This window comes from Primulina eburnea, chromosome 8 (assembly GCF_022965805.1).
Source record: "Primulina eburnea isolate SZY01 chromosome 8, ASM2296580v1, whole genome shotgun sequence".
Taxonomy (NCBI): Eukaryota; Viridiplantae; Streptophyta; class Magnoliopsida; order Lamiales; family Gesneriaceae; genus Primulina; species Primulina eburnea.
In genome coordinates, this window is record NC_133108.1 from 4,203,425 (window position 1) to 4,226,420 (window position 22,996).

At 33.9% G+C, this 22,996-nt stretch overlaps 1 protein-coding gene across 1 annotated transcript; it reads left to right on the forward strand.

Moving 5' to 3' along the window:
• The first annotated feature begins 17,702 nt into the window (after nucleotides 1-17,702).
• Nucleotides 17,703-22,552, forward strand: LOC140838549 (citrate synthase, glyoxysomal). Its single transcript, XM_073204938.1, has 13 exons — nucleotides 17,703-18,035; nucleotides 18,305-18,485; nucleotides 18,817-18,902; nucleotides 19,112-19,216; nucleotides 19,605-19,667; nucleotides 19,818-19,927; nucleotides 20,133-20,252; nucleotides 20,329-20,404; nucleotides 20,566-20,639; nucleotides 20,740-20,860; nucleotides 21,635-21,732; nucleotides 21,843-21,966; nucleotides 22,216-22,552. Exons 1-13 carry the CDS (start codon nucleotides 17,787-17,789, stop codon nucleotides 22,345-22,347), a joined length of 1,539 nt encoding a protein of 512 aa, XP_073061039.1. The 5' UTR covers nucleotides 17,703-17,786; the 3' UTR covers nucleotides 22,348-22,552.
• The last annotated feature ends 444 nt before the right edge of the window (nucleotides 22,553-22,996 follow it).

The following is a 22,996-nucleotide window of genomic DNA, read 5'->3' on the forward strand; positions in this document are numbered from 1 at the left end:
CTCGTTTTCTTCATAATTATTATCATTGTTGATATCGTGGAAATATTTTGATCTGATATTACCGCTAAAGGGAAAAGAATCAAACCTTCCGCTGCACGAAAAGTTATTTAACTTGGCTATCTTTCCCAACAAGTGGTATCAGAGCCACATTAGGATACATGGAAGAATCCATTGGAGGGATGTTTAAACTCAACGGATCAAATTATTCCATATGGAAGGCAAGCATGTTGGACCTGCTATATTGCAAAGATCTGTATTTGCCATTGAGTGGAGATAGTTCCAAGCCAGAAAACATATCAAATGAAGAATGGACTATACTGCATCGAAAAGCTGTCGGTTTCATACGACGTTTTATCGAACACAGTATATTTCATCACTTCGCGAACGAGAATAAGGCTGATGCTCTGTGGACCAAAATTGAAGCTATGTTTGAGAGAAAGAATGCCTTGAACAAAGCTTCGATTATCAGAAATCTTGCACGACTGAGATACAAAGAAAATGCAAATATGACAGAGCATCTGAATGCTTACCAGGGTCTAATCAACCAATCTATCACCATGAAGATTACCCTGGATGACGAAGTTACGGCACTATTATTACTGAGCTCCTTGCCAGATAGTTGGGATACTCTTGTGGTGTCGCTCAGTAATTCTGCTCCTGATGGAAAACTGACATTACAAACAGTCAAAGATTGTCTTCTAAATGAAGAGTCCAGAAGAAAGGAGCAAGTAGCCAACTCTGAAACTGAGGCATTAGTAACAGAAATAGTTGATAATCGAGGAAGAAATTACACCAGAGGACCTCATAAAGGAAGAGATAAATCCAGAGGAAAGTCCAAAACCAGAAAAGAATTCAAGTGTCATTATTGTGGAGGTCCAAATCACTATGAAAGAGAATGCAGAAAAAAGAAGAGAGATCAAAGGAATGGGACAAAGTCAGAAGAGAAAGACACGACTGCAGTTACATCTGATGGATATATTATCATCCTTGGTGATGATGCATGTGTCTGTATATCATACCAGCAAACTGATTGAATTATTGACTCGGGAGCTTCATATCATATTACCCCACACATAGATATGTTTGCGTCCTACTAAAGTGGAAACTTTGGCAAAGTTAGAATGGCCAATCAAGGTTTGACTGAGGTCGTTGGTATGGGGAGCATTGTCTTGGAGACAGATACAGGGTGTTATCTCATTCTCAGAGATGTTCGATATGTTCTAGATATTCGATTTAACATCATCTCTACAGGCAAGCTTGATGATGATGGTTGTTCCAGTCACTTTGGTGGAGGAAAATGGAAACTCACCAAAGGATCTCTTATTATTGCTAGAGGTATGAAGCAAAATTCTCTTTACCTCATACAAGCAAAAATATCAAATGGAGAGGTTCATGCATCTACAAAAACCTCATCCATTGAGTTGTGGCACAAGAGACTTGGACATATTAGCCAGAAGGGAATGGATACTTTGGCTAGGAGAAAAATCCTTCCTGAAGTATCTGGTATGCATTTGGAAACTTGTGTTGATTGTTTGGCCGGAAAACAACACAGAGTTGCATTTCAAAGTTTTTCTTCATCAAGAAAAACTCAACGCTTGGAGTTAGTACACACAGATTTGTGTTACATGAAAGACAGAACTCTCGGTGGTGCGCTGTATTTTGTGACCTTTATTGATGATTTCTCACGAAAGGTCTGGTGCTTTGCGTTGAAATCTAAAGATCATGTCCTTGAGGTCTTTAAGCATTTTCACGCAATGGTGGTGAATACAGGGGTCCGTTTGAGCAATACTGTATAACTCATGGTATCAGGCTTGAGAAAAGTGTTCCAAAAACCCCTCAGCACAATGGTCTAGCTGAAAGAATGAACAGGAGAATTTGTGAAAGGATAAAGTGTATGTTATCACACTCCAAATTGCCCAATTCCTTTTGGGGCGAAGCTATGAGAACTGGAATTGATTTGATCAACCTTTCTCCATCAGCTTCGTTAGATGGTGATGTTCCTAACAAAGTTTGGACAGGGAAAGAAGTCTCATAAAAACACTTGAGAGTGTTTGGTTGCAAAGCATTTGTTCATATACCAAAAGATGAAAGATCCAAGCTTGATGACAAATCCAAAAAGTGCATATTTTTGGGTTATGGCCATGAAGAGTTCGGCTACAGATTATGGGATCCATTGAATCAAAAGATTGTTAGAAGCCAAGATGTTGTATTCCTCGAAGATGAAGTTGGTTCTGATCCGGAACACAACAAACAATCACAATCATCCAATTCAGAAATTCCTGTAAATTTAGATCCAGTTTATTTCCCCACAATTCAGGATCACGGGGGAGAAACACAAACTGAGCATGATGAGATAGTTGAGCCAATAGATGCTCAAGACAACTCTTCAACTCCATCTTCAGAAACAGAGATCAGAAAGTCCACCAGACAAAGAGTACCTTCTACGAGATACAACCCACATGAGTATGTGATGATCACTGATGGCGGAGAACCAGAGAGTTTCAAAGAAGCTGTATCAAGTACACAAAAAAATAAGTGGATCGAAGCAATGAAAGAAGAGATGCAATCGCTTCATGAAAATCACACCTACAACTTAGTAAAGCTACCAAAAGGTAAGAAATCACTCAAAAATAAATGGGTTTACAGGTTGAAGACTGAAGAAAATAAATCACGGCTAAGGTACAAAGCGAGTCTAGTTGTGAAGGGTTTCAGCCAGAAGAAAGGTGTTGATTTTGATGAAATTTTCTCACCAGTGGTGAAGATGTCCTCTATCAGAGTTGTTTTGGGACTTGCAGCTAGTATGGATCTGGAAATAGAACAACTCGATGTTAAGACTGCATTTCTTCATGGTGATCTAGATGAAGAAATATATATGGAGCAACCTGAAGGATTCATAGTTAAAGGCAAAGAAGAATGGTGTGTCGACTAAACAAAAGTTTGTATGGGTTGAAACAAGCTCCAAGACAGTGGTACAAGAAGTTTGATACATTCATGATGAATCATGGGTACAGCAGAACCAATTCTGATCATTGTGTATTTGTTAAGAAATATGATCAGAATGATATCATCATATTATTGTTGTATGTTGATGATATGTTGATCATTGGTCATGATCCAAGCAAGATTGAAAAGCTTAAGGGGGAGCTTAACAAGTCTTTTGCAATGAAAGACTTAGGATCAGCAAAACAGATTCTTGGAATGAAGATCTCTAGGGATATGGCCAATAAGAAACTATGGTTATCTCAAGAACAATACATTGAGAAAGTTCTTGAAAGATTCAAAATGGATAAAGCAAAGGCTGTTGGTACTCCACTTGCAGGTCATTTCAAATTAAGTTCCATTCAATGTCCCACAAGTGAAGAAGAAAAGAAAGAAATGGAGAGGGTTCCTTATGCTTCAGCAGTCGGCAGTTTGATGTATGCAATGGTATGTACGAGACCTGACATTGCTCACGCAGTTGGCATGGTAAGTCGATTTCTCTCGAATCCTGGCAAAGATCACTGGTCAGCAGTGAAATGGATATTTCGATATCTGAGAGGTACTTCTAAGCTTTGTTTGAGATTCGGAACTAGTCAAACTGTGTTAGAAGGTTATAATGATGCAGATATGGCTGGTGATGTTGATTCTAGAAAATCCACATCCGGATACTTGATGACATTTGCAGGGGGAGCAGTCTCATGGCAATCAAAACTTCAAAAGTTTGTGGCATTGTCCACAACAGAAGCCGAGTACATAGCCACAACTGAAGCATGTAAAGAACTACTATGGTTGAAGAAGTTTCTACAAGAGTTAGGCTTGAGACAAGACAAATTTACGCTCTACTGTGATAGTCAGAGTGCAATTCATCTGAGTAAGAACTCCAGTTTACACTCAAGGTCAAAGCATATTGATGTAAGGTATCATTGGATTCGAGATGTGTTGAACGAGAAATTGCAACATCTTGAGAAGATACATACCGATGAAAATGGTTCTGATATGTTTACGAAGTCATTGTCCAAAGAAAAATTGGAAAACTGTAGAAATATGGCAGGTCTGTTTGAATCTACAAAATGAAGCTTGAGGGGGAGAATTGTTGAAAATTCAAGCACATTTTTTTTATTCAAACCATTTTTCAAAGTTTGGTTCAATGTTAGGCTACCAAACTTTGAAAACACATCCATCATTCACACTACACCAACCCCAAAATTTTTCCTATAAATACCATACATTTGCATCCATTCCATTCATCCCAAGACAAGCAAAAACACAAGCATTTGAGTGTTGTATAGCCTAGTCATTTAGATAAATTTTAGTATGCTCTGTGGTTGCGGCAATGCCCGATCTTCCACATCAGAAAGAATTTTCTATGTGATTAGAGTTGTGTGAGTTCCACTTCGAAAGTGAGATTGAGTATGTCATCCAAGAATAATTATTCTTGAAGTTCTTGGTGTCCCTTAAGTTGTTCTAGGGAGAGTTGTTGTTATCTCCTATTGTTGTAGGAACGATTTGTACCCATTATTGATATAGTGGAGATTTCTTTTGTTGGACTTCGGTCTCGTGGTTTTTCCCTAATTTGGGTTTTCCACGTAAAAATCCTTGTGTCGTTTTCTTCATAATTATTATCATTGTTGATATCGTGGAAATATTTTGATCTGATATTACCGCTAAAGGGAAAAGAATCAAACATTCCGCTGCACGAAAAGTTATTTAACTTGGCTATCTTTCCCAACACCTTTCTATTCCACTAATAATTATGAACACATATATTGCGATGCACTAGAGCTATCAGTCGAAGAAAAGATTTTAACAACACTGAAATTTTGTTCTTGTCAATTGGGTTTTCAGTAAGTCAATCAGATTAAACTGTACGAAAGTAGGTAAAATCATTTTTTGATTAATGAGACGTTAGAAACAAGCCTCGTACTAGCTAGCTAGTCAATATCTTATGCATGCAATATGTATAATATTTTTTGTATGTGTCCACCCATCGTGTTCACATCCGTATCTAACACTGATTATACTGATTTTTCAAGGAATGCATGGATTTGGACTGATTGATCAACTAGATAGACTGTCAGTTGAGCTTCATCAGTCAACCTTCAATTTGTTTGGCTATCAATATCCTTCTTGTGTTTTATCAGTTTGATTTTGTAATAAGTTAGACTTCTTAGGAAACTTCTTCTAATGAAAATTCATTTTTCCTCCTTGAATTCAATTCGGTCAAGTTCTGAAATTATCTATTGGATCTACAACTTTATTCAATCACCAAAACTTAAAATGTTCCAACAAAAAGGTTTTTTTTAAAAAAAAAAAAAATTTGTTCTCTAGGTATAGTTTCTAAAGAATAACTTAAAAATGTTTTTGATGTTTTTAGAATAATAGACAAAGTTGTTCAGATATTTTTAACTGTAAAAACTTTTTATTTGTAAAAAACACTTTTATAAAAAAAAGTCTTATAAGTACGTCTCCAAACGAAGCCTGATTTTTTTGGTCGAGTTTATATTTTGCAAAAAAAAATTTTTACCATGATATACAATTCCCTAGTGATATTTAAGTTTGGATGAGATTAGATGGGCAAGTAATTTTCTTCAAAATTAATATTATCACCCAATGTTTTTTTGAAAACAGTGTAATAATTGAATAATATATATTTTATAAGTTTTTCAAAGAGTCGACATCGAAGAACTTAGGAGATGCTATCACAAATCAATTTTTTGAGACGAGTCTTTTATTTGTGTCACACATGAAAAATTATTACTTTTTTTTTGCCAAACTATTGATTATTATTATAAATATGAGCACGATTGATTCGTCTCAAAGAGAAAGATATGTGAAATCGTATTACCAAAGACCTACTAATATTATTTTACATATATTATATTTGAGGAGACAAACTGTATTTAAAAAAAACATACTTTTGTAGAGAAAAGGTATTAATAAGTTGGAGTTATGACACGAATTCTGTAATCTACTTGCATAAATTTAATGTCCCATACATAGTTTCGACGCATAGATATTTAGTCAATTATGCTATTCAACTAAATAAGTGTGGACAATACAATATCAGTATAATGAATTTTTAAATTTTGCTTTAAAATTTTTTTCATATCATGAAATCCTACAAATACTTTATTTTTTTCCTCCAAAATATTATTTTTCTATGTTTTGAAACCTAAAAGTCTCAAAATTTTGCAATTCCTTACAATATTCTTATCAACTTGATTAAAAGAAATCAATTTTTTTTCTAAATTATGATTATTTTATTGTTTGAGACAATATATAATTATAATTATATGGACACGTTAACATTAAAAAAATTCAGTTAGTATTATATTCTGTCAGTTAATTAATACTAGTTATCCTGCATATGCGATGCGTGTGTGTACAATCTTTTTTATCATTATCGATGGACTAAAGTGAAATTTAACAAATTATGGAGAGGCTAAATTGATATTTGAATGGTTGAAGTAAAAAAAAAAATTAAAAATAAAAGTGTGTGTTGAAATTTTAAAAAAAAAACAAAAGTGTAATATTAGTATCATACAAGGGTAAAATTGGAAAAAAAAATTGACGTCCTCTCTAGATAGTTATTATCATATTATATCGTATGGACTTTTCTTGAGGTGAACACCTCTAGGGCGGCCAATTCTTATGCTAGTCTTTTTATTTCTTATGACAGTCCTGAATTTATTACAGATATTCTACTTCATGATTGTAATAACTCTGATTTGAATTAATGAAGAATGAATAATTTGTTTCAAAAAAAAATATATTAGATAACATATTATTTTTAATAAATAAAAATTTCCCTGTCTCACGTCAATTAAGTTATAGAAATAAATTTGAAAATTTCGTCTAAATTAAATTTCATCCAACTAAGTATAATGAATATGGGAAATATATAAGACCTCAATCGAGACACATTCTCAAACTTGAGACAAATATTATATGTGAATTGTTTTTAATCAATCATTTACGGTTGTTTTTAATTAACGAGACGTTTGAAATAAGCCCCGTTCTAGCTAGTCAATATCTTAAGCACGCAATATGCATAATAGTTTTAGCATCGTTTAGTTCGTGTGGTAAAATAAATAAACGATATATAATAAGAGTGATTATAAAATAAAAAGTAAGGATAAATAACACATTATGATAAATTATATGATATTTGACATGATTTTAACTTGCATGATTATTTTTGTTAATTATATTATGATTACTAAAATGCCCTCATCATATATTAATTAGTAATATATTGTTAAAATGATTGAATAAATAAATAAAATTTCTAGAATTATTTATTTAAAAAATATAAATAAAATTAAAATATTATATTAATTATTAAATTTTCATTAATTTCAATTTTCGAAAATAACTAAAAAATCGATTAATATTATAGATTAATTTAAATTAATCAAGTAGCATCTCTTGTCTCCCATATGATTATATAACCATCAACAATAGGATAATAATACATACAGTGCGGGCTGGGTGCTGGCTGAATGGGGCTATGACAAGTTTAATCATGCACACCAAACACATGATAAGTGCGAGATTAAAAATCAATAACCCCTTATCATGCACACCAAACAATGTCTTAATACGATGTTCATACATTGTTTTCATCTCCGTATCTACGAATGATGTGTCCCTCATCTATTGAATGAGTTTAACTTTATTGGTGAGCACGGGGTGAACAATATTTCAAAACTATATACACATATTTAAGATAGATTATAATTTATTCTAAATAAGGTTACTCAAACGTGATGAATTTATCTTTTGACAAAAATGTTTTCTTCAGAGTATGGTTTCACGAGTTGTTTGTGAAACATATTGATTGTTCTTTTGCCAATTTTGAAGTAATCTATCTTTCATATGTACCAAAAAATGCCATTTTAATAAAATTTAAAAAAAATATTTTTCGGTGTAAAGTCGATGTTGATCGACATGGCCCTTAATTAACCCACTGCGCAAATAGAGTGGATGCTAGGGAGCATTTGTGATGCTCATTCCACTTGGGAAAGAATTGAATGTTTAAAATGATTTATAATGGATTACAATGGACCTTTTTAACAACTTAAGTTAGTTATTTTCATAAAACGTTGTCGGATACAGACTAATTGTTATATGACACATTGTGCAGTCGCACAAAACTAAGTCTCATGCACATTCCTAAGTAAGAGTGTCAATTCAGGTTAATTTTGTTGGTCGATTTGAGTAATAGTACTATTCAAAAATTGCTCACCCAAACCCAATCCGAACTCGAGCCAAATCGAAAATTCTCAACCCAAACCTGAATCTGAATCAATCCGATCAACTTGATCGACCCGATTTTTTATTTTTTGATTTTTTTAAAGAAAATTAAATAAAATTTTAAAAAAATAATATTTTATTTTATACATATAATTACAAAATCTCCTTCATATATGTAATACCCGAGATTTAATTGCTGTAATCAGACGTTGATTATTGTCAGAATTGAGATTATAGGAACTCAAATGAAGAAGCAGGGCATCGTTATATTATTAGCCAAGATGTTAGATCGAACATCTCAAGATGTTGGACCGAACATCTCGCGCCCGAACGGTAGAAAAGAACCACCCGAGCGCCAATTTTACTTCTTGGACAGAATGTTTGGCGCCCGAGCGGTAAAATATTACCGCCCGAGCGCCAGGAGATGTTCGGCCGAGTATCTCAACAGAAAATGCAGCGCCCGAGCAGTAGTTTAGCACCGCCCGAGCACCGACCAAAATTCATGAAAAAATGACACGTTCTTCAGCATGCAATGGACGTATATATATATATATATATATATATATATATATATATATATATATATATATATATATATATATATATATATATATATACACAAATCCTTCAGAATTGCTTAAAAACGAAGAAAGAAGCTCGAGAGTTCCTTCGAAAATTCTTACGCCTTTGTTTTTCGATCCGTCTGTCCGATTGTGAATCCGACTTCGGTACTGTGTTTCTATCAATGCAGGCTTCAAATGGACGTAAGTTTTGTTACGTTTAAACATGATTTGAAATTATGATATTGTCAGAATGGAATAGGAATCATATATGGTGTTTCTGATATAGTAGACATCGTAGATTTGAAGTCAGACTGAAGAACAGACTGTATATGTAATTGTTATGATTTTCAGAAATGATATGATTGAGATTGCGCGGATTTGATGTTATGCCCTGTGATTATTAAAGATTATGATCTGTATTGAGACCGAGTATGAGTTATGATATTATATCTGGGATGTTGAGATTGACGGGGTTATCAAGCTTGTATTGTTATACCGTCGAAACATCAGTAGATTGGTATTGATCAGATTCCATATCGATTAAGATTGTATCGTACTTTGTTGACATTGATCAGAGTATGTCTGGATTTGAGTATTGATCAGAACAGATCTTAAATTGAGTTGTATATTGATATTGTGCATATTTGATATTGTTATTATCAGATTGGGAATGGACAGAGTTGAATTGGGACTTCGTCTTCGTCAGATCGAGAAAATAAAGGTATAAATTAATGTTGAGTTGGGATTGCACAACTCGAGTGAGGTTTGGCTCGAGTTTCCCTAAATTAAATACTTTATTTTATTGCATAGATATTTGCAATGAATAAATTGATATACTTGTTTTCTGGATTGATAGATAGCAGGTATTAGATGAGTGATCTTGTGACAGAAGTACCTGATAGTGGCGGGATCGCCACGGGCACATTGCACAATGTCACAAGATAGTGTATTGGCGTTAGTGCCAAAGTCTGTCACCGGATGTTTGGCTATCGATGTGGATAGAATTAGAGCATTTTCTATTACTGGTGATCGATACCGTATCGATGTGGATAGAATTAGAGCTTCTTCTATTACTGGTGATCGATGTTATCTCGATGTGGATAGAATCAGAGCTTTTTCTATTACTGGTGATCGATATCATATCGATGTGGATAGAATCAGACTTTCTTCTATTACTGGTGATCGATATGGAATACCAACATTTGGAAACCGGGATCCCTAGGCTAGGATTGAGTCTAGTCTAAAACGTAGAGTCCTGAGTCTAAGTGACCGTTATATCGATTTATATTGATTGATGTTAATTTATGTTTCTGATTTTGGTACATGTTTAGAATATGAATTATTCTGGATATTAATTCATGTTTCTGATTCTGTTACATGTTATGAAGGTTTGTCATATGCTTTTATATGATTTATATGACTGCATGTATACATGGTTTATACTGAGAATGTAATTCTCACCGGAGTATCCGGCTGTTGTCTTGTTTTGTATGTGTGCATGACAACAGGTGGAATAGGATTAGGGTCAAGAAGAGAACGAGGATGGACCAGATAGCGTGGAGATCCGGGCTTCAGAAGCAACTTAGGATTCAGTACTGATATGTAGTTGAACCTAGTTGAATTATTGTAGATAATACAATAATTGTATGTTATGTTTAATATGTAATTTGAATTTAATTATATTACGTTTCCGCTGTGTATTAAAAAAAAATTAGACCCTATTTATTATAAATGATTAAATATTCCTAACAATGATTAAGGAATGAATTAGCGTCCGGGTCCCCGCAATATATATGAGTAGAAAAATAAAATAAATTTATTAAATCAAATAAATAATTGTTATTAAATTATGAAAATTTTATGATATAGATATACAATAAATATTTTTACAGTCATACAATATATAAAAATATAGACAATATTTAATAATTATTTTTTAAAAAAAATAAATTTTCGGGTCAACCCGTACTCAACTTAACACGATCATTTTTTTGGGGTCAGCGATCGGGTTCAACTCGATCTGACCCGAACCCAAAAACCCCAAACACAAGCCTGAGTTTTTTCGGCTTGAACTATGTCGGGTTGGTGGGTCGTTTCTGATTTTGACACTCTTATTCCTAATTCTAAGCCTGAGGCGTGACAAGCATTGTCACAATTCAGTGTTCAGTTATATGAAAACAATATTTAAAATTATATTTACACAAATTTTTGAAAAATATATAAATTTTCTCACTCACATATATGGGTGAACATTCGGTTGGTTCGGTTACAGACCTAACCGAATTAGCCATAATCGAACCGAACCGAAATATTTATCCATAACCAACTGACCGAATTAATTTTCATAACCGATGAAAATCGAACCGAATTAAAATCGGTTAATTCGATCGATAACCGCAAAACCGATTAGCTTTAAAAAAATTTGATTTAACTTTAATTATATATGTAATTTTTCTTCGAGTATGTCTCTTGTGAGACGGTCTCATGAATCTTTATCTGTGAGACGGATAAAACACACCGATATTCACAATAAAAAATAATATTTTTAGAATAAAAAAGTAATATTTTTCATGGATGACCCAAATAAAAGATCTGTCTCACAAAATACGACCCGTGAACCGTATCACACAAGTTTTTGTCTTTTTCTTGAACATTACAGTCTACAAAAATGCATAAAAAGATAAAATCACACACATCATAAATGTATAAGTTTTGTTTGAATACAATTAATACATGTTTTTTATATAAAATAACATAACATGGGCGGACATCGTCTCGACCAGTGACGAGAGATGGGTGGGCGGCGAATGAAGTCAATAGTGGAGAATAGAGAAATAAGAACGAGAAAGCCAAATCGTTTAGAATTAGATTATAATTAGAGTTGATTTTAAAATTAAAAATTTAAATATATATAAAAATTGATAAATAATAAAAACTTATTAAATAATAATATTTATTATATCGATTAATTCGGTTAACCGATTTCAAAATTTGGAAAACTGCAACCGAATCGAATTAATCGATATAACCGATTTTTTTTAATTTGAAAACCGAATTTGTTAAATAATCGAACCGAATTTCCGAATTAGCTCGATTTGATCGGTTAATTCGATTTAACCGAAATCTTAGTCACTCATACTCACATAACACTTATTTTTATAGAAAATGTGTAGTCACCTAAAGTAAAGTGAATTCTTTGGAAAGAGACGTTGGAAGTTGAACTAATTATAATTAGTTACGTTCATGAAATATACACGTATCTTAGTGGCGAATCCGACGGACATCTAGTTGAAATCTTGTGTTTGTACTTTTGTTATTTTTCAAACAATTATATCACCTAATGCATATATTCCATATTTCATTTTACCAACATGTTGAAATTACATTTTCGATCAAATAACATGTACGTGTTCTAATTTTTTTTTATGACATGAGAATTCGCAGTCGCTATATTTACTGAGTAAACATCCGAACTAACGTGAAACGCTGTAAATAAGATTAGTCAAGCAAATTACATTTGATGTAAGACACATTATTTGAAAACGACCATCTTCGTTTTATATCCGTATTATATGTTGTGAAAAAAGATCACCAATTAATACACACATTTATTATTAATTAATAAATTAATTACCTCCCCTGAAAGATAGTGGAAGTGTGACAGAGACAGGAAGGGAGCATGATTTTGCTGTATTTAATTATATTGCCACCTTCCACGATCATCATTACATCTTCATCCCCCCCCCCCCCCCCCCCCCCCCCCCCACACGTACAGTTCACCAATTTTTTTTTTAAAACAAAAATTGATGCTTAAATTTGAATTTGTAGAAGAAATTCCATGGACTTTTTTTGTACCAGTTTTTATCAAGTTGTGGGATTCGGACAAAGAAGATGCATCATAATACAAGCATGAGCATATAATGGTACAATGTGGATACATCATAAATTTTATGTTGTGCTTAGACCGGTGGATGAAATTATGAATTTTTAAATTTCTTGATTTCTTTGGTGAAGGTAATATCAAGTTATGTAATTTCAATAGTAATTGTTATGGATTTCAAGTACACTCAAAGATAGTGTAACGACAATAGGTCGTAGGTTGGTCCAACATGAGACTCGGCTCATACCCATGTACTGCTACTGGTCATGAGCCGTATGTTGGTCTAACATGAGCCGTAGTTCATGCTCATGCACTGTCACTCATAGAATATCATAACCCTAGAAAGTGATTTCTTTCGTCTAACACTTGAACTCGGGAATTTCAAGCTTAAACAACTAGATTTTTAAAGTGTTGGTACTATTATGACTCCACGTAAATATAACCGGAAAGAGCTGTTTGCATGTGGAATTTTCCGAAATAGTATATCGTGCATATATTTGCAACAAAGGATTGATTGAAGATGGATGTGAACCGAAACCAAAATCTTACAAAGTTCGACTAGGTTCACTAATCATGGTGAGAAGAAAAAAATGATCCATGGACTCGACTTCTGAGGTTCCACTCTCTCTTTTCCTAGGAAAGTACAATATAACTCAAGGATTTTATATATATATATATAAAATGTATTATTCTTCATTTATTGGCTACTATTTTAGGAAGAAGCCTAAGAATCAATATTAATCATCCACCAACACGAAATGTACTAAAAAAACAATACAATGATGCTTCTTTACACTTAACCCGTTTCCTATAAGACACACACAAAACTAGCACATCACAAGATCTCGAAGAGAAAGTCGCACAAACGGAAAAGAAGAAGAAAAAAAAAAGGGTAAGAATATAAAGAACTAACTCAAAACCAACATGAAATGAAGGGTTTTTAGTTGTAGTTATGTTTATGTTAAAATTGGAATTTGGACCTAACTCAACCCCAAAAGCTAGCTCAAGGAGGGAGGATTGTCCAAGCCCATATATACAACTCTCATGTTATTTATCCAACCGATGTGGGACAATTAACACATTCCTCTTACGCCCAGGAATGAACATCCTCTGATACCATGTTAAGATTGGAACTTGGACCTAACTCAACCCCAAAACTAGCTCAAAGGGGAGGATTGTCCAAGCCCATATATACAAGTCTCAGATTATTTATCTAACCGATCTGGGACAATTAACAGTTTACAATCATCAAAGTGGGATTAATGCACAAGAAAAAGACTGATCCTATAGTAACGTCACTGTTGAAGGTCGAAGAATATTGAGGGATAAATAATGGATGTAACATGTGATTAGGGTTCACGAAAAGTTGGGCACATGGGCCATCCAAATTATGGGATTATAGGTTGTCACCATCAAAATACATGGCTTTATTAGATCAATGTCTATAGATACGGAATCAATCAATTTTATGATGTTTAAAAAATTTACGACCCGAATAAATACTGTGTTTGCATCGGATATTTGAAGTGACTTCATATTGAGATTAATTTGAAATCTATCATAACGACTGAACAAGTAACTAGTTGTGATTTGAAATTTGTTGTCAAGATGCAGACAAACCAATGAGTTTATTATTATGGATTTGAAATTCTTAGCTTTTCAAATCGATCCGCTTAAATACAAGATAAGGAAACGATTCAGTATTTGGAAAGATCGTGATCCATATGCCATTTTATGTTTATTCACTTGTTTTTTTGGAGACCCATCCTTTTTCTTCTTCTTTTTTTTTTTTTGAAAAAAGTGGAGACCCATCTTTGAATAATCTATATGACTTAAAAGGGCAAAAAATGAATATCGATAGCTTATAATCCATCCAGTACCATGGTCACAAGTTTGAGACGAGATATCGTGTTCGATAACAAGTTATGACAAACGATCTCCCAATTAAATAATAATAAATAAAAAAGGGCCTCAGATAATTTAAACCAAACGTTAATATGTGAGTCGAGGTTCTCGGGAAATTCGATGAGGAACTTATATATTGGTGAAGTAATACTTTTATGAAATGTAATTGCAATCTCGGAAGAATTTATTTTTTATATCGGATGTTGGGATTAATATAAAAATTAAAAACTTTAGAAAATTGAAGCTGAATAATGCAAAAAATAAATCATATTTGCCTCAATTGGATTGGTCAACGCCCCTATTTATTTATTATAAGTAAATGTGCAAACCGGACGAAGTGGAACTTTAATGGGCTTTATTTGGGCTTTAGGTTCAATACTTTGGGGCAAAGTAGAAGCTAGATTCGATATGAAAAGAAGAAGAAGAAGTTAGGTCCGATGGACTGGGTTCGCAAAAAATAATTATAACAAAAGATAGCTAAAATAAAATAAAATAAACACAAAAGTTTTGATTTAAAAATGCAACGTCATTTATTTGTCGATTGCTTATAGTTCATCTGATACGAAGATCCAAAGTTTGACGTGAACTGAAATTTCATGTTGGAAATTGGATCATAACAAATACTTCTAAGAAAAACGTGATCATTACAAATTCAAAGATGTCAAACAATAACAAAAAAATGAGTAGATCTCTTGTGAAATAGTCTCACGAATCTTTATCTGTGAAACGAGTCAACCCTATCGAGATTCACAATAAAAAATAATACTCTTAGCATAAAAAAAAAAAAATTCATGGATGACACAAATAAAAGATAACTAACAAAATACGATCCGTGAGACCGCCTCACATAAATTTTTGCCCAAGAAATTAGTATGCATAATATAAGACAATTTATGTTTAGTTTATGCATTTCCTACCAAGTTTGTATAAATTAACGTATACCTTGTCAAGGTATCAAAAAACATGGACCATTTGCGTGTCGTAACAAAGTTTGTTTTTAGAAGTAATCCCATCCAAATCCCAAGCCATGCCAACTGTGCACTTATCCTTTCAGACTTTATTATGATTGTACATCCCAACATATCTTCTATCATTGACCAATTATTATTAAAATTTAAAAATAATATAAGCTCAATTTCGGTACACAGAAATTACCATGATAAAAAATATCGAAAATATCGAAATATTTTTTTCGGATTATCGAAAATTTCAATACATAACCATATTGCAATGTATAAAATATTGAAATAGAAAAACTAATGTCAAAGGCTCAAAGTGATCCATATTTAAAATATATTATATACAATTTTGTCTAAAGTTTACATAACCATATCACCATGTTTTTTTTTTTTTTTGCAATAAACATATTTTTTATGTATGTATGATATAATAACGATATCGTGTCAACATATCTGTATACCGAAAAATATTTGATATAATCATTATGTTATTTGTACCATATTAAAATTTTGGTATAATAAGATCTCGTATATTGATATTTCATTACGTTATTGATATAGTTTTTTCTATAACTAAAATTTTGATATCTTATATGATATGTGTGAAAATTTTCGGTATACCGTATCTCACCACCTCTAGTCTTTTCTCTTCTTTAGAGTTGATAGTTTTTCTCATATTTTTTTTTGTTGATATTTGCAATATATTAGTTAAAATAAGAGGGTTATAATTGTAAATTTAATTTGATATCATATGGACGGATCCCGTCCGTTATTATACATTACCTAAGTTTAATTAGTAATTAGTGTACCGACGCACGCGTTGCGTGCTATAATATTTTTATAATTCATTTGATTTATATTTAAATGAGGATAAAAATATAATTATAACAAATAGTGAAGGACTAAACTGTAATTTTGATATATAAATTAAAAAATAAATAAAAAAATAAAAAAAAGATCTTTATAAAAATTGAACCTTTAACCTATACTCTTAAAAACAAAGACTCTAACCGCTAAACCACATATAATTTACATTTAAATTTTAACATTTTATTAATATATATAATTAATAAAACAGACCATGACATCAAAGTTAGCTACTCTAAGTGCCTCATCTTTAATAAAATAGTACAGATATGAATATTGGTAGGTCGTGACATCTGGAAGGTGGAGTATTTTTTACCTATAATATCTCAATTATTTTTAAATTTTCTCTATTATTAAAAGACGAAAAGACAAAAATTTGTGTGAGACGGTTTGACATGTCGTATTTTGTGAGATTAAATCTTATTTGGGTAAAAAAATATTATTTTTTATGCTAAGGGGGTGTTTGGTTCATGGGATTAGGTGGGTTTATGATTGTTAAACCCACCTAAGCGTTTGGTACGATTTTTATTTAACCAACTCAATCCCTCCTATAAATGATTAGGTTGTATAAGGTGTGATAAAATAATCCCTCCTCACCCCCTAGGATTATTTATCCAACTCTTAATCCATCATATTTTTCCAATCTTACCATTTTCTTATATTCAAACTCGCCGACACGACTGACCACCGGCTGACCACTGACCTCGCCGCCGACCGTCGCCCGACCGCCGCCGCATAGTGCCGGCCGACCACCGGAATACCGCAGCCGACGCAGTTCGACCGCCACCGTCGGTCGACCACCTCCGGTCGGCCGCCGCCTACTGACGGCCGACCACCACCGCAGTCGGTCGGCCGGCCACCACACCGATGCTACCGCCGGAGTAAAGAAGGAAAAAAAAAAGCAATTTTGTCATTTCATTAAAAAAATCAAAATTATCCATCATATCAAATATCATACAATTTTACATTATATATTACATTTCTATCACAATCATTTCTTTTATCATTTACATACTAATCATTAGTTTATTTTATCCTCCAAACCAAACAGTAGCATAAGAGTATTACTTTTTATCGTGAATATCAGTAAGGTTGACCTGTCTCACAGATAAAGATTTGTGAGATCGTCTCACAAAAGACCTACTCAAAGTAAATATCAATAATAATATTTGCAAATATTTGGATAATCCACTATTTTTAATTTTATAAATATATATTTTAATAATAATTTATCTTTAAATAATTAATAATTAAAAAATAAACGGAAGCTGAGCAATTTCGCTGCAAATCCCTATTGACTATATAAATACATGATTTGGAAAGAAAGCTTGCTTTTCTCATTTTGCAAGACAATTTCAGAGCTAATCATCGAATCAAATGGGAAGTGTCGATCATTCTACGGTTGCTCGAGGCCGCTTAGCAGTCCTATCAGCTCATCTTTCAGCTCCAAACTATAAATCCGGCACCGTTTCCACCGGAATCCTGGAATCTTCCACCTGCTCCGCCGCCGTGGAGCCTCCTATGGATCTCAGTGGATCACTGACAATTATCGATCAGCGTACCGGTAAAAGGTACCAGGTTCAGGTATCTGAAGAGGGCACTCTCAAAGCCACCGACTTGAAAAAGGTAATACAGAATTGGAGTTCGACGGTGTCAGATTTTGTGTTTTTTTATTAAAATCAATTTATTAAACTGTAGTTAGTGTTTGATCTTGTGGGTGGAGAATTTTTCATTTCTTAACCTCTGAAAGGATTTCGTGCGGTATCTGGATTTTGAACTCTTTCATTTTACTCTGTCAAGGTTGTTCATTCATGGATACTTGTGACGGTTATTGTTTTGAGTAACATGAAACCGAAGTGCTTTTAAAGAATTTACGATTTAAGTGAAAATTACAGATAACGATTGGTAAGAATGATAAGGGGCTCAAGCTTTATGATCCTGGATATCTTAACACGGCTCCGGTTCGGTCGTCAATTTGCTACATTGATGGTGATGAAGGGGTTCTTAGATACAGGGGTTATCCTATTGAGGAATTGGCCGAGGGGAGTTCCTTTCTGGAAGTGGCTTATCTTCTGAGTAAGTGTTAACCTTCTTTTTGTTGTTTGTATCTACGGTGATCAACTTAAGATATACATTTGTGCTCCACCCATTTGTTTGTATGGATGATTCTTTACAACTTTGAATTCGTGTGCTCAGTAATCTTTTAAGGTGGCCTTGCTTTATTTTCTGTGTCCTGTTGATTAACAATCCGTGCATACATTTGTCACAGTATTTCAGAATTTGACCTTCCAATTCCTAGTACCAGTAATTGGTTGCAATAACTGGCAGCTGATTTTTCTGCGCTAATTACCTTTTGAACATGTACTCATTATTGTTTTTAATTATTTTCTTACCCTTTCTATGGCAGTGTATGGTAATTTACCATCTGAAAGTCAGTTGGCAGATTGGGAGTTTACCGTTTCGCAGCATTCAGCTGTTCCACAAGGGATATTGGTATGCTTGTCTTTTCCCCCTCCACAAGTGTTCAATAGGAACAACTAATTTATGGAAATCCTTTGTACCATGCTCATCTATGGCCTAAAATAAGTTACAAATCTCTCTTTTCATTTGACCACTCATATTTTTTCCCTGCATTACTCAATCTAGATCCTGTTAGGAAGATATGGTAAGTTTGCTGAATGTATTTTCGCCATGTTTTGCAGGATATTATACAGTCAATGCCCCATGATGCACACCCAATGGGTGTCCTTGTCAGTGCAATGAGTGCTCTTTCTGTCTTTCATCCAGATGCTAATCCAGCTTTAAGAGTAAGCGATTACCTTGGCAATCCTAGTTTCTTACTGTCGTAGTGTCGTTCTAAGAGAAACCATTCTCACTTCTAAATGTATGGGGTTTTATCGTGAATTCCAGGACCCTGCTTCCATACCATGCCATGGACACGTAGAATATACTAACATTTTGGTTTCTTAAAATGTTTTTATGACATTCTGGGCTTTTAGAGATGTCATTAGAATCAAGATTGCGCAAAATCACCTTTTCTCTGCTTGCATCCTGCAGAAAAGTGGGCATTTTTGTGTCTCTTTTAGTCTAGTAGATCACCATCATCCTGTTGTTAGGACATCTTATTTCCTTTATGGCTTTTTAATGTATATCAATAATCTGCTATTTGGATGATCCGTTTCGTATTTTGTTTAGGGGCAAGACCTATACAATTCTAAACAAGTGAGAGACAAACAAATAGTGCGCATACTTGGGAAGGTTATATCTTTATTCTTTACTTCTAACAACAGCTCTGTTTCCTAGTTCATGACTAGATATTGTCATTTTTGACTATTGTTTCTGCATCTTTTGTCATATTTATCATGACTTTTTGTGGTGAATACGCTAATAGACATTCTAATAATGCAGGCACCAACTATAGCTGCTGCCGCTTATTTGAGGATGGCCGGTAGGCCACCAGTTCTACCGTCTGGCAACCTCTCATACTCAGAGAATTTCTTATATATGCTTGATTCATTGTATGTCATATTTTCTACCTTTTTTCCCGATCCATTTCAGTATATTAGATTAAATCATTTCATAATATTGTATTTACTTTCTGTTTTCACTTTTTTTTAAGGCAAGGGATTATTCACTTCAACACAAAATTATATTAGCATTTACGCTTTATTTTTTAAACTTGAGGTGCTTTATGACTTGCGGTTTTCATCATGCATTGAACAGGGGTAACAGAACTTATAAACCAAATCCTCGACTTGCTCGTGCTCTCGATATTCTTTTTGTACTGCACGCAGAACATGAAATGAATTGCTCCACTGCTGCTGCTAGGCACTTAGCTTCAAGGTTGTATCTCCTTGTTTTCCTGTGATGGAGAAAATCATTCCTTCAACTTTTGACTTACATTATCTTGCATGGTCAGTGGTGTTGATGTGTATACAGCCCTTGCTGGAGCAGTTGGAGCCTTGTATGGTCCCCTTCATGGTGGAGCTAACGAGGTATAAAGTATTTTATGCCATTGTAGCAACTTTTTGGAAACTTTGGCCTTTCGTTGGACTGGAAAGGAAGTCTATAAGTAAATAAATATGTAGTAAGGAGTTGCATGCTTGTTTGTACTTGCCACTCTCGAATGATTTCTCTTTTCTTGTATACTTTATAGGCTGTGCTCAAGATGCTTGGCGAGATTGGAAGTATTGACAACATACCAGAGTTCATTGAAGGTGTTAAAAATAGGTTAGTATCCTTCCATGGTGGTTAGGTTTTCGTGCTAGTACAAATATTTCTATGCAAGATCTAAGTCTTACAAATAACATGTTTGTAAAAACAAACCCAGGAAGCGTAAGATGTCTGGTTTCGGGCACCGTGTCTACAAAAACTACGATCCCCGAGCAAAGGTTATCAAGAAACTTGCGGAAGAAGTATTTTCAATTGTTGGTAGGGATCCTCTAATAGAGGTGGGTTCTGTAAATTACAAATGTGAATTTAGAGGTTTTATTTAAACAAATGGGAAGTGCTACATCATAAAACTGCATCTATGATAAACCTGTTTGCATCTGATTTTGACATTCTATAATGAGTTATAAAGTGAAAACTCATTTCATATCAAAATTAGGAGGATGTGTTTCTTCTCTTTATTTTTGGAAAAAAACTTGAGAGCTGGTCGATTTTACATGGAAATAACATGACAAAGTGTTAGAGGTGTTATCCTTCTGTGTGAGGACCTTCACCACCCTCTTGATTATCACACGAAGGACCAAATGGTGCTATGGATTACTTTGTGAGGTTATAAACCAAAACTACGATCAGCATGGATTGGGGGGGGGGGGGGGGGATTCCAATCAAGTCCTAGTTGGACACGTTTAACTGGTGAATGGAATGGGACTTCATTACCCCTTGCATCTTGGTGAATGGAATGGGACTTCATTACCCCTTGCATCTTTTTCTTTCATGCATGTACATGTCATATTTGTGATTACCATGTGGATTCTTGACTTGACCTGACCTTAACTTCAACAAAGATGAGCTTGACGTATACAATTTAGACATTCACGTAGATCACATAATGGTGGTGTCTTCAGCCTGTGGTGGTATATTTTGCATTGATCAGATTATAAATTTGGGAGAAATTATATTTGCATCATGGAACACCATGTCACTGCATGGTTGATTCAGATTCTTTTTTGGTAGCTTTTCCTCGCTCTTGTTTATCGATTTCATGTACTTTGCAGGTGGCCATGGCTTTGGAGAAGGCTGCCCTGTCAGACGAATATTTTGTGAAGCGGAAGTTGTATCCCAATGTTGACTTTTATTCTGGGTTAATTTATAGGTGCGCACACAAAATATCCGTCTTTATAACTTTTCTTGTTTGTAGGAGCAAAATCTACTGTTTTCATAGTTAATCGTACATTGATGTATTTTATTCATTACATCTATCAGGGCAATGGGTTTTCCCACAGAGTTCTTTCCTGTTTTGTTTGCAATTCCTCGAATGGCCGGTTATTTATCCCACTGGAGAGAATCCCTGGATGATCCCGACACAAAGATAATGAGACCGGCACAGGTTATATATTGCATTTTCTTTTAGTTCTTCTCTGGGCTTTTACAAGTCAACTCAATGTTTTTTGCTCTCAGCATAAATTAGCCTTTAGCACGTCCCTGTGTCATTATTTAAGCCAATTAAAAAGAAAGAAATGATTTTTCAAGCTTTGTTTGTACCTCATGCCTGTAAATTTCACACGGGAAACAGGGAAAAACTAAGAAGATATCTGCGTTTTCTCATCGGATATTGATCCTTGTTTTGTACTTCAAGGTGTACACTGGCGTATGGCTACGGCACTACATGCCACTAAAAGAACGGATGTCGTCTACAGAAACTGATAAACTTGGTCAAGTGTCCGTATCAAATGCGACAAAGAGGCGATTGGCTGGATCTGGAGCCTAGGTTCTCTACACATATACATTAGATTATCCGCTTTTTAATGTGTCAAGAATTTGGTGCCTTTCGAACCATCAGCTTGGTATAATTTTGTTGTTAGAAGGGATTTTGGCTGATTTGTGTGTTTTAGATGCAGAATAAGATACATATCAGTTGGTAATCGCATAGCATTTTAATAACAAACTTAACAATCATCGGCATGTTACTGTTACTTAAGCTTCTACGTGAATTTTAGATACATGGACGTGTTAAAAATTGGAGCAAGGCTAAAGTAATTGGAACGTAATTACAATTATGTCGTTTTGTAATTTGAATTATTTACTACTTGAAATCTACTTGAATTCCAATATATATATATTACATTTTATGAATTCTGCTACCTTAATACGAGTATTCAGAAGCTGCTCATGAACTTGCTTCCTTTGGTCTTAAAAATTTGGTGGCTGTTGATTACAAAGATTGTAGTCCTTTTTACTTAAGTCAATTTGTAAGAAGTGACTTTATTTTATGATCTATGATTATATCAGTTTCTTCAAAAAAAAAAAAAAAAATACGAGTATTCAGAAGCTGATATGCAGAGGTCAGTGAGCGGTGGAAATTCATTCACCCAGGCACACATTTGCACCATTATATGTAACAAACATGAACTTATACA